Source organism: Malania oleifera, chromosome 13 (assembly GCF_029873635.1).
Source record: "Malania oleifera isolate guangnan ecotype guangnan chromosome 13, ASM2987363v1, whole genome shotgun sequence".
Classification (NCBI taxonomy): domain Eukaryota; kingdom Viridiplantae; phylum Streptophyta; class Magnoliopsida; order Santalales; family Ximeniaceae; genus Malania; species Malania oleifera.
The window spans coordinates 20726411-20739704 of record NC_080429.1 but is presented as its reverse complement, the minus strand read 5'-3'; the positions used below and the strand labels follow the sequence as shown (position 1 = coordinate 20739704).

Sequence of the window (13294 nt, the reverse complement as noted above, 5' to 3'; positions counted from 1 at the left end):
TCAGTACATTTTTTAGTGCTAAATCATCCATATATAATATTTAATCATCTATATATTAATAGCAATCTATATTTTGAAAATTCCTATATATATATATATATATATATATATATATATATATATTCAAGAAATATCCACCGGTCGAGTATAAAACCAAGTCTAAAGATTGAGTTTCATTTCTGATCACTTCCATTACCTTCAACAGTTGAATCGTCCAAAAATTTAAATGACTTCACTCACAATCATGATCCAGCTAAAAGAATGGTTCGATCTTCAAATCAAATGATTACATTATTGCTGAATTTTAAAGTCAAAATAAGATTTAATTAACATATTCTATTGTACGCAGTCAGTAAATTTGATTATTCAAACCCATGGAGCCCGCGTGTGCATGAGCATGAGATCTAGCTCTTCCTTGACAATCGTGCACCCTTCGTATATAGTTGTTTCAAGCTAGGGTTAGGGATAAGATAACTTCCAACAATCTAGTGGCAATTAATTATTATTAATTTTATGATTTTTTCTTCCAGCGATCTAGTGGCTTCCAACGATCTAGTGGCAACTGATAATTATTAATTTTATAACTTATTTTTTATGGAAATGGTGTAATTAATATAATTAATTATGATTTATATGTATTTATTATCAATTTTAGTGCATTGTTTGGTGAGGAATTTAATACAGGCAAAGTCAGAATTGTAGATACATTAATGTTGAAAATAAACGAAAAAAGTGTCTAACTTATGCAAAAGTGTTTTTTTTTTTTTTTTTTAAAGTGTTGAATTTAATAAGGGACGATAAAAAGTATTGAAGTGGAAAAGTGTTAAAAGTTATAAGTAATGTTTGATCATACTAACTGCAGGAGATGAGGATATATCATTGAGTACATGTGATTTTGGTGTGCCCATAGCATGGAAACAACCATGGAGCTCTTTCGTAATATTTCTCTTAATTAGACAGAGTAAAAAGTCTTATCCTACATAATTCTGTGTGCACTGGTTATTTATTTGATTTATGTTGTGAAGAAGGATTAATCGAGAAGTCTAGTGCTTACATATTTTCTTGACCTAATAAAGACTGCACCATCATCTGAACTATTGATTGATCCCTTAGTTGGCATGAGAGATATTCTTCTAATTATTCAACTGTACTATCAAATATTGTTTTGTGATGGAGAATGCTTTTTGCATGTTCTCTTTATTAAAAGAAAATCTCGATGCGAAGAATGGAGAGAAGATGGTTTAAATGTTCTTCAAACCCTGATTAGCCTGCTTACAAGTAATGATGCCTCAAAGAATGACGATGTAATCATGCTTTATATGAGTGTTTTGAGAAGAGCATTGACTCTCCACAGCATCACGAGTTTAATGTGTTCCTACATTTGTGTAAAGACTCCATTTCCTATCAAGCATCATGTGTTAGAGAAGGAATGCTTAATTTTCTTCTTGATTGGTTTCTAAAAAGATAATGAGAGTGTCATTTTGAAAATTTACCAATTAATTCAAGTCATTGGTGGATGTAGCACATTTGGAAAGGACATTTACAAAATCTTTGCCTCACCATTTGGATGTTGCGCATGCGTCCAAAGATACATAGCACTTATATATATACATATATGTACTTATATTATATTAAGATAAGGCTCTCACTTGTGTTCCCAATAGTTTGGCGTCGTTTGCCTCAATGCCAAAAGGTTTAGAGGCAGTAAAAGAAATTTCAGCATCGCGATTTCTTGTTGACATCTTCACCACATAGAAATATATAGGAGCGATGAATGATGGACACGTCCAATGCACTACGCAAAAGGGCGCATGCCTCTCCGGCGGATCTCTTGAGGCGCCATAGTTTTCCATGAGGCGGGGGGTAACCATCCCAGTGTTGCATTTGGTACCGAGGGTCCTAACTCCTCAAATCTTACTCACATAGTATAAATTTCAATACATTTTTTAGTACTAAATCATCCATATATAATATTTAATCATCTATACATTAACAGAAATCTCTATTTTGAAAATTCCTGTATATATGATATTCAAGAAATATCCACCCGTCGAGTATAAAACCAAGTCAAAAGATTGAGTTTCATTTCTGATCACGTTCATTACCTTCAACAGTTGACTCGGCCAAAAATTTTAATCACTTCACTCACTATCACAATCCAGCTAAAAGAATGGCTCGTTCTTCAAATCAAATGATTACATTATTGCAGAGTTTTAAGTCAAAGTAAGATTTAAATAGCATATTCTATTGTATTGGTCGGGCCGTATGCAGCCTGTAAATTTGATTGTTCAAACCCATGGAGCAATCGTGTGCATGTGTTAGTCCCTATGCATGCAGCCATACCACGAGATCTAGCTCTTCTTTGACAATCGTGCACCCTTCACGTATATAATTGTTTCAAGCTAGGGTTAGGACAGGATAAAATTCCAACAATCTAGTGGCAATTGATTATTATTATTAATTTTATAATTTTTTTCTTCCAACAATCTAGTGGAAATTGATTATTTTTAATTTTAAAATTTATCCGTCGAACAATCTAGCGGTAAATGATAATTATTAATTTTATTTTTATTTTTTTATAGAGATGGTGTAAATAATATAATTAATTATGATTTATATGCATGTGTTATCAATTTTAGTGCATTGTTTAGTGAGTAATTTAATACATTGTTGAAAGTAAACGAAAAAAGTGACTAACTTACGTCAAATTGTTTTTCAAAAAAAGTGTTGAATTTTATAAGAACTGATAATAAGTGTTGAATTAGAAAAGTGCTATAAGTTATAAGTGATGTTTAGTTGTGTTTAGAATAAGTGGTATTTGGATACTTACTTTTATTATAACTTTCGGTACAATTATTTTTGATTATATTTTAAATTTAAAATATTAATTTTTTTAATTAATAAGTATTCTAATGATTTATAATTAAAATTTAAATATTTTCTATTAAAAAAATAATATAATGTTATTATTTTTAAATAATAATAATAATTTTGTTATTAGTGTATATTTATAGCATACTGCTATCACATTAAATTATTAATATATATTTAAAATTTTAATTTATTTAGTATTAATTTAAATTAATAAATAAAACGTTCCTGCCAATCCAGAATTGTGCATTTTTAAATACATTTTAAATAAAAATTTTAATAATTTTATAATTAAAATTTTTGTAATTTCATATTCATATGACTAATGGAATGGATTGTTCGAAATTTTTATCCATTTGTTCTTTGTTTGGTACTTAAGAAACTCAGTATTAATTGTATGGGCTGGACCTGGTGCTTAATCTCTATTGGTTGCTTACTAGAAGATTATGACGAGACCTTCATTGGTTCATCAAACCTCTTACTTGCATGTCCAGTTCTAGTTAATAACAAAAAGTAACTCTTATGCATTTACTTCCTTTTCTCTACACCACAATCATAATGCCAAAAGTAACTTTTACTTGATGACCCAAGTTTTAAACACACACACACATATATTTGACAATTACATGATGGCTTTAAAATGTACATAAGTTGAAGCTAACTTTTTCTCTCATTCATGTGCAAGCAAATATATAATAAGATATTTTATTAAATCCATAAAATTCAAGTGCAAACGTAAATAATAAAGTACAAAGTACAATGTCCCATGTTTTGGGAGATTTATTCAAATCAACCATGGATTTAGATTGATCACAGTAATTAATTAGAAAAACAAGCAATTCCCATATCATCACTGGCTACCACATATGTTATTGTACGATTATAGAAAAATATAAAAATCCCTTAAGCACAAGTAAAGCCAGATGGTGCAGTCCTCCCACAAGCATTAAGAAGCAAACTGAGGGAAACTGGAATGTTAAGATTAATGCCCAACAAGTTCGCCTTAATAGCAGTGCACAGGCAAACTGCAGCCTCTAGGTCGACCAAACCAGCAATCAAGCTGCAGCATGGAGTTGTAGGTGGAGTACCAAGGACAGTTCCAAGCAGCCCATTAAGTAAATTTGCACATACACCTAAATTTAGAGTATTTGAAGGACAAGTTAGGATTTGGCTTGGTGGAACACCTGCAGGAGTGCATGTAGAATCACAATATTGTCCAGAAACTAGGGCGAAGAAAAGGAGATTCATTGCAAGAAAAAGAGTAGCCGAGAATGAGGTTTTGGAAGCCATGTCTGAAAAGTTGGAACAAGTTAATTAGAATCAATAAGAGACTAGAGAAAGGAGATATGTTGAACTTCGATGGGCTGATGAGTTAGATGTATTGCTGGGGATTGGGTTTTATAGGGTGCAATATCGGTGGAGTTGTTAATGGAAAATATAAAATAACATAAGTTGGCTTGCATGAAGAATGTGTTCTTGGATTTTAGCAAGCTTCGGAAGGCATGATCTAGCTAATTAAAGGAATGACACAATATTCTTCAAACCAAAAGATTACATTTGGTGGAATTAATTTCAAAGTCAAGAACATTTATTTTATTTTAATCAACCTACTTGCCATTGTATTGGATAGTTAATTGTTAATTAATGATCATGTCCTATTATATGATGCAAGTGTGAATTAAAAATGGGTAATTTGTATCCATAAAAGCCGTGAAGTTTATAGAGAAAAGGAAGTAAGTGCATAAGAGTTACTTTTTAACATAAGATGACCAAAGTTTTTCACACACATATATATTTGACAATTACATGATGACTTTAAAATGTACATAAGTTGAAGCTAACTTTTTCTCCCATTCATGTGCAAGCAAATATATAATAAGATATTTCATTAAATCCATAAAACTCAAGTGCAAACATAAATAATAAAGTACGAAGTACAATGTCCCATGTTTTGGGAGACTTATTCAAATCAACCATGGATTTAGACTGATCACAGTAATTAATTAGAAAAACAAGCAATTCCCACATCATCACTGGCTACCACATATGTTATTGTACGATTATAGGAAAATATAAAAATCCCTTAAGCACAAGTAAAGCCAGATGGTGCAGTCCTCCCACAAGCATTAAGAAGCAAACTGAGGGAAACTGGAATGTTAAGATTAATGCCCAACAAGTTTGCCTTAATAGCAGTGCACAGGCAAACTGCAGCCTCTAGGTCGACCAAACCAGCAATCAAGCTGCAGCATGGAGCGGTAGGTGGAGTACCAATGATAATTCCGAGCAGCCCATTAAGTAAATTTGCACATACACCTAAATTTAGAGTATTTGAAGGACAAGTTAGGATTTGGCCTGGTGGAACACCTGCAGGAGTGCATGTAGAATCACAATATTGTCCAGAAACTAGGGCGAAGAAAAGGAGATTCATCGCAAGAAAAAGAGTAGCCGAGAATGAGGTTTTGGAAGCCATGTCGGAAAAGCTTGGAACAAGTTAATTAGAATCAATAAGAGACTAGAGAAAGGAGATATGTTGAACTTCGATGGGCTGATGAGTTAGATGTATTGCGGGGGATTGGGTTTTATAGGGTGCAATATCGGTGGAGTTGTTAATGGAAAATAGTTTAATAATATAAGTTGGCTTGCATGAAGAATGGGTTCTTGGATTTTAGCAAGCTTCAGAAGGCATGATCTGGCTAATTAAAAGAATGACACAATATTCTTCAAATCAAAAGATTACATTTGGTGGAATTAATTTCAAAGTCAAGAACATTTATTTTATTTTAATCAACCTACTTGCTATTGCATTGGATAGTTAATTGTTAATTAATGATCACGTCCTATTATATGATGCAAGTGTGAATTAAAAATTGGAAATTTGTATCCATAAAAGCCGTGAAGTGCATGTGATTGGGCGCCGTGGATGTAGCTGGAAGAAGATGGGGATGAGTTGAGAGTCTTGAGATCCATGAACATTGATCGAAATGAATAGTTTTAAGGGGCATTTTCCGAGCAACAAGTTTATAGAGAAATATGGGTAAAAAAAAAAAAAAACAATATTAGCTTGCATGATGTATTGAGTGGAGATCATTATAATAGTAATTTGATATTATATATTGCATTAATCCTATGTGGGGGTGTGTATTAAGGCCAAAGAGTTATAGGATACACTGGCTGTGAACTAACTTGATTTCCCCATATGTGTGTATCTAATTAAATTAATTAACTTTATTTATTTATTTTACTTGTGGCAAAATCAAGTTAGATCGGGTTTATGCCCGGTGTATTAAATAATTTGTCATTTTAAATACCCTAGTCAACCTAAAGTGGAGCCTTTTTTATGAAACAATTAAATTTGTGAAATTTAATACATCTGTCAAAGCGGATAATATCTCACGAAGTTGATCAAAATTGCTATATATATATATGAAAATTTTATATAGATTATGCGCGCAGACACACACACAACAATCATTAAACAAAAATTGTCTTATGGTTTCAATCCTCGGATAAAAATATACGTTATATTTATATATATGAATATTTTAAAATACCCACATATGGTAGAGGATTGTATCGGTCAATGTATTTATAAAGTATTGTTCAATCCACTAGCTAAAATTGAAATTAGAGGCAAAAAATGAACCAAATAATTATATAGAATCTTATATTTACGAGGCATTTGACACATGTGCATAAATGAATTTGAGACAAGATAACTGTTAGGAAATAACTGTGAACTTCCTCAAGTAATTGTCATTTAAAAATAGGGTTTCAATTTTAAATACACAATCATGTCTAAAATATTAGGGGTACAATTTATAGTGTTTTTTTTTTTTTCTATAAATAAGAGGTCTTATTGGCAAGACTAATTTTAAAATTAAAATTAATATCAAAATATGTCTTGCCTCCTCCACTTATTTCTTCTCTAGTCAAATACCGTATTTCTAGAAAGTTCTGCAGAGAAATCTTAAAATTTACTCTATTTCTTGTATAGTCAAATATTCTATTCAATGGAGGTGATTTTTACCTTTATTTTTTTTCTTGTAACAACTTTATTCGAGCAGGGCCAAATATTATCAACTCAAAGATAGTAATTATTTATGCCTCAAAACCATAAATTCTTTTTTGAATTTATTCTCCTAATATTTTACAATTTTAGCTCACATTAAATGTGTATTAGAGAGATCTTGCTCATTTAAGGATACAGTGAGCTAGTTTCAACTAAATCATATGCATTTTGCAGACAAAACTATGACAGGAAACAAGCCAAAGAGCAAAACACATCACCTAAGTTAGGCTAATTAAAATCGTTACACATGGCGTATTGTACTTCTCTACCAATATATGCACAGAGGCGCTGGTGCCATAGCTAGCCTATAGTTGTTGTTTTTCGTTCCACATTGGTAGAATAGTTCCACAATAGTATAAAAAGTTGTTTTGAATTTTTTGTATTATTTGTCCCACATTAGAGAGAAGTGTTTTTTGGACTTGAGGTTGAACCTATATGAAGAGCTCAACTCTTCATTTGTAAAACACACCTAAAAGTGTTTTCTGTTAGGATCCTTGATTTTGCATTTGATACCTACGAAAAACCTTGTCTAAGCGAGTGCTCAGAGACCATTGTGGCTCAGTCGCTCCCTGGAGGTCGGCCTGGTCAAAGTGAAATTTCATAGGATAAAACCGAGTAGACACAGTTGGTACGTACTATTCATCCTAGGCCTTTTGCTTTGTTGGTTTCTATTGAATATATAAAAATGGCAGAAACTAGTAAAACATAGAGGAAACTCTGTCCACACGAACTCCAACCCCTTCGGCTTTGACATCATCAGCAAAGACGATAGCTAATGCTCGGTTTGAGATAGAGAAATTTGATGGTACCAATAATTTTGGTATGTGGCAATGTGAGGTGATGGACATCTTGTATCCACAACAACTAGATATTGCTTTGGATGATAAACCAGTAGATATGAGTGATAGTGATTCGGAAAAGATCAATCTTCAGGCATGTGGTACGATTCATCTGTGTCTCCCTAAAAATCAGAAATATTGTGCTATAAGGGAGACATCTGCAAAGATATTGTGGAAGACATTGGAAGATACATTTCGATTAATGGCCACTTAATTGCTTTCAATAAAATTTTGGCCGATTTGTTAAAATTGGATGAAAAGGTGAAAGGTGAGGATAAAGTCATATTGTCACTGAATTCTCTCCCTGATGAGTATGAACATTTGACCACTGCTTTATTGTATAGGAAAGATAAAGTTACTTATGATGTTGTTTGTACTGCATTGATTAGTACTGAATGCAGAAAGAAGGATAAGAGGGTCTATAAGGAAACAGCAGAGGCACTAACAATAAGGGGACGTTCTCAAAGTCATATGCTTGGAAGGAATAGTAAATCTCAAAGGAGGAGTAAATCTCGTGGGAGACTTGCTAAAGGCGTATGTGCCTTTTGTCATGAGAGAGGGCATTGGAAGAGAGATTGCCCTAAATTACAGCAGAAGAATATGGGCAAAGCACTTTCTAATGCCAATATAGCCAATGATGGTAGAAGTGAGTCAGATTTTTCTCTTATTGGAACATCTTCGTCACATTATTTTGGTGAGTGGATTTTGGATTCTGGCTGTTCCTATCACATGTGTCTCAATAGGGAATGATTTTCTAATTTTGAAGAATTAGATAGTAGGATTGTTTTTATGGGAAATGATAATACTTGTAAAACAACTGGAATAGGATCAATACAGTTGAAATGTCAAGATGGAACTATTAATACTTTGATTGATCTTAGGTATGGTCCAAGTCTAAAGAAGAATCGGATTGGATTGGGTGTCTTAGAATCTAAAGGGTTCACTATCACTTTGAAAGATGGAACCTTAAAGATTAAATCAGGTGTGTTGGTGGTGAAGAAAGGAATAAGGAAAAATAACTTGTATTGGCTCAACAGCCGTTGTTTCTGAGAAAGATGTAGATTCAGATACAACCAAGTTATGACATATGCAATTAGCACATGTAGGAGAAAAATATTTGCAACAATTAGTTAAGCGAGGTTTGTTAAAGCTAGGGTGCAAAGGTGTGCAAACTTGAATTTTCTGAGCATTGCATTATGGGAAAACAGACTAGAGTGAAATTTGGCACTGCAATCCACCAAACTGAAGGTATTTTAGATTACATCCATACAGATATATGGGGGCCCACAAAAAAGGCTTTGTTGGGTGGAATGCATTATTTTGTCACTTTTGTCAATGATTTTTTTTTAGAAGAGTTTGGGTGTATTCTATAAAGCATAAAAATGAAGTGTATGATATTTTCCTTAAGTAGAAAAAATTTGTTGAAACTCAAACTAGAAGAAAGATTAAACGGATCAGATCAGGTAATGGTGGTGAATACACGAGTGACCCGTTTATGAAGGTATGTCAGGATGAAAATATTGCTCGACACTTCATAGTTCGAGATACACCACAACAGAATGGGGAGGCAGAGCACATGAATTGGATTTTGCTGGAGAAAGTTTGATGTATGTTGTCTAATGCTGGGTTAGACAAAAGGTTTTGGGCTGAGGCTGTTAGATATGCTTGTCCTCTTATCAATCGTCTACCATCCTCTGCAATAGGGGGAAAAACATCCTATGAGGTATGGTCTAGAAATCCTACTAGTGATTATGATTCTTTACATGTATTTGGTAATGGCTTATTATCATGTAAAAGAATCTAAGTTATATTTAAGTGCCAAGAGAGAAATATTCTTGGGGATAAGTGTTGGAGTCAAAGGATACTGTCTTTGGTGTCTAGAGACGAAAAAAATGATTTTAAGTAGGGATGTGACTTTTGATGAACTTGCGATGATGAAAAAAAATAATACGCAAGGAGTCACGAGTTGAAGAGAAAACTAGTGGTACTCAACAACCAGTGGAGGTTGAGACAATTTTGAGAAACCCAGTGAGAAATGAGACAACACAAGGTAACTCTCTAATTAAGGTGGGGAATAGTGTACAAGAAGAGGAGATTTCAATTCGAGAATCTTCATAGCAATAAGAATCAATTGTTTCTTAGAGGCCAAGACAAGAAATTCGAAAACCTGCTTGATATACTGATATGGTGGCCTATGCACTTCCAGTTGTGGATGATAATGTTCCTTGCACTTTCAAAGAAGCATTAAGGAACTCTAAATCAGACAAGTGGAAAAGAGCGATGGATGAAGAAATGCAGTCTCTTCATCAAAATCAGACTTAGGAGTTAGCACAGCTGCCCAAGGGTAAGAAAGCAATTGGTTGCAAATGGGTTTATGTAAAGAAAAAAGGTTTTCCAGATGTGAATAATGTTCACTTTAAAGTTAGATTTGTGGCTAAGGGTTACGCACAGAAGGAAGGCATTGATTAAAAGAAGGTATTTTCTCCAGTTGTTAAACATTCTTCCATTCGAATTTTGTTGGCTTTGGTAGCACAATTTGATCTTGAACTAGTTCAGCTCGATGTAAAAACTGCATTTTTACATGCTGATTTGGAAGAGGAAATCTATATGACTCAGTCAAATGGATTTCAGGTTGCTGGAAAAGAAAATTGGGTATGTAAATTGGGTAAACGTTGTATGGTTTAAAACAGTCTCCAAGACAGTGGTACAAACGATTTCATCAGTTTGTGATGGGTCAGAAGTACATCAGAAATAAACATAATCATTGTATTTATTTTCGTAGACTACAAAATGGATCTTTTATATATTTACTCTTGTATGTTGATGATATGTTGATAGTTTCAAAGAATATGGAAGAAATCAATAAGTTGAAAATTCAGTAAAATCAAGAGTTTGAGATGAAAGATCTGGGTGAAGCAAAGAAGATACTTGGCATGGAGATTCGTAGAGACAGAATGAGAGGAAGAGTTAGTTTTTCTTAGAAGTAGTATTTGAAGAAGGTAGTACAGAGTTTTGGCCTGTCTGAGCAATCAAAACAAGTAAGCACTCCTCTTACTCCTCATTTCAAACTTAATGCGGCTTTATCTCCTAAATCAAATGAGGAACATAAGTATATGTCACAGGTTCCTTATGCAAGTGTTGTTGGTAGTCTGATGTATGCAATGGTTTGTACTAGACCTGATATTTCACAAGTTGTTAGTATGGTGAGCAGGTATATGTATGATCTGGGGAGCAGACATTGGCTAGTTGTGAAATGGATTTTGAGATATATTGTGAATATGATTGATGTTGGTATAGTATTTGAGGTCTAGTGAGTTGGAGGTCTACCTTACAGTCTACCATTGTCTTGTCTACAACAGAAGCATAGTACATGGCAGCTTCAAAGGCTGTTATAGAAGCTATTTGGTTGCAGGCTTTACTTGAAAATTTGGGAGTTGTTCAGAAGCACATTGTTGTGTTGTGTGATAGTCAGAGTGCTATTTATTTTGCAAAGAACCAAGTTTACCATGCAAGAACAAAGCACATTGACATTCGGTTTCATTTTATACGGGATATTATGGATGGAGGCAAGATACTTCTTTAGAAGATTGCTACAACTGAAAATCCCCCAAATATGTTGACCAAGATTGTGACAACAATCAAGTTCAAACATTGTTTGTACTTGATCAATATCCTGCAAGTCTTAATATTTTTTGAAGGCGCCGATGATGTGGAACTCCAGAAAATGTTGGTGACTGAAAAATTTGCTGAATTTATCGTCAAGGTGGGGATTTGTTGTTTCTTGTCCCATATTGGTAGAATATGTAACGACCAACTTAAATTCCCATATAATTAATCACATATAATATATAGTCAACCCGAACCCGTGGGTAGCAGGGACGCACCTATCATTCACAGCGGAAACCTAAGCTGCAGAAAATATAAAATACATCCATCAAACCGTAAAATACACAATACCAGAGCCAACTACAATCGACAACAACACTATATTCATATACAATCCCCAAAATATCCAAAAATATTTCTAAGCTCCCATATCAAAATCTCCTGATCTTGATTCAAAACTTACCCTCCTAACGGGGTAGCACAACTAAATCAACGGCGGTCTCGCTCCGCTGGTCTTTCTGGATTTCCTGAAAAATTGTTTAAGTTAGAGGTGAGACATCTCTTAGTAAGGAAAAATAAACTAAATACAACTATGTGACATCATGAATATTTAATACTAATATAGATATACAGTACATTTTGCATACTAGAAAGCATTAATCATTTAATAACTACATAAACATATACTTTCATATTTCCAATAAATCATATTGTTCATGAACTGTCTGGTATAGCTAATCATACTGAAAATTTACCTTGGATGAATAACTAGCTGATTTCATGTATTACCCCCCACGATGGGTTGTGCAGCCTGAAGGCGGGACCCGACAATGGCTGGCCAACCACTGCCGAGTAAAAAATGTCTGTAAGTACGATGGGCTCGCCACACCCCGGTCCGAACTGTCAAGTGGACGTCTACAACTCTACACTGAAAGCCACATCGACTTTCCATCTCCTAGCCCCTCTACTAGCAGGAGCAGTTAGCACAAGTCTAAAACATAATAATCTGGTCTATATAGCTATGGTACCGTGTTGCTGTAACTGAACTGAACTATAATCCGGGTTCTGATATTATATTACATGATAATATACAGTTTAACGTAAATAGATTGATAGAATTTTCTATAATAAAATAAATACATACAGCCTTGCGCCGATTACTTTCGCATCTATGGTCTTGCGCTGAAATCATACATAATACACGGCCTTGTGCTGGCTATCAATCACGGTTTTGCACCGAACATTTCATAAATAATAATCTGGATAAACATGTTATTTATCATGTACTGCAAAATCATAATGTACTACATTATTCCATATTTTCTAAAAACATATTTTATTTGAAAAATTGTCTTAACATAATACTTTTCACATAAAATAATATTCATGCACACAATGCTGAAAAGACCATATATTCCATTTTGAAATCATATTTTCTGGCATTTCTTACTAATTCATACATTTCAATATAATAGCTGTATTTTCCCAAATAAACATTTTCCCAATAATATTCAAATGTAATATATGCTTTCTAAATATAAATCTACTAGTAATTTAATAGTATTTTCATGGAAACATAATTGCTTTAGTTTATTCCCTTTCCCGATTTCTAAAAAGAAACCCCATAAAATTCACTCGTCCTGTACCCGCAAGGTTCCCATTCAACACCCTGAAATCAACATCTCCCAAAACAGAAATTCAATATTTCTACGCGTACTATGTTTTCTACAACTGTAGGGAAGACCAAATACTAAATAAAAGTCTTACCCTGAATTTGGGATTGTTTTCAAACTAGCTCGACCAACGATCCACTCCAACGGATTTGAAGAGAACTCTCCTAGGAGTGTCGTGGCGACATCGTATCGTTGATCCGACGAAAAACGGACCCAGTAAGCTAGAGATAAGGATG

At 33.6% G+C, this 13294-nt stretch overlaps 2 protein-coding genes across 2 annotated transcripts; both read right to left on the bottom strand.

Moving 5' to 3' along the window:
• Positions 1–3774: 3774 nt before the first annotated feature.
• Positions 3775–4161, bottom strand: LOC131146761 (14 kDa proline-rich protein DC2.15-like). The gene has a single exon (XM_058096532.1). It carries the CDS (start codon positions 4159–4161, stop codon positions 3775–3777), a length of 387 nt encoding a protein of 128 aa, XP_057952515.1.
• A 793-nt stretch (positions 4162–4954) lies between these two features.
• Positions 4955–5341, bottom strand: LOC131146760 (14 kDa proline-rich protein DC2.15-like). The gene has a single exon (XM_058096530.1). It carries the CDS (start codon positions 5339–5341, stop codon positions 4955–4957), a length of 387 nt encoding a protein of 128 aa, XP_057952513.1.
• Between the last annotated feature and the right edge of the window lie 7953 nt (positions 5342–13294).

Coding starts and splice junctions, on each gene's coding strand:
- LOC131146761 (XM_058096532.1), bottom strand. CDS start 4,161: ATGGCTTCCAAAACCTCATTCTCGGCTACTCTTTTTCTTGCAATGAAT.
- LOC131146760 (XM_058096530.1), bottom strand. CDS start 5,341: ATGGCTTCCAAAACCTCATTCTCGGCTACTCTTTTTCTTGCGATGAAT.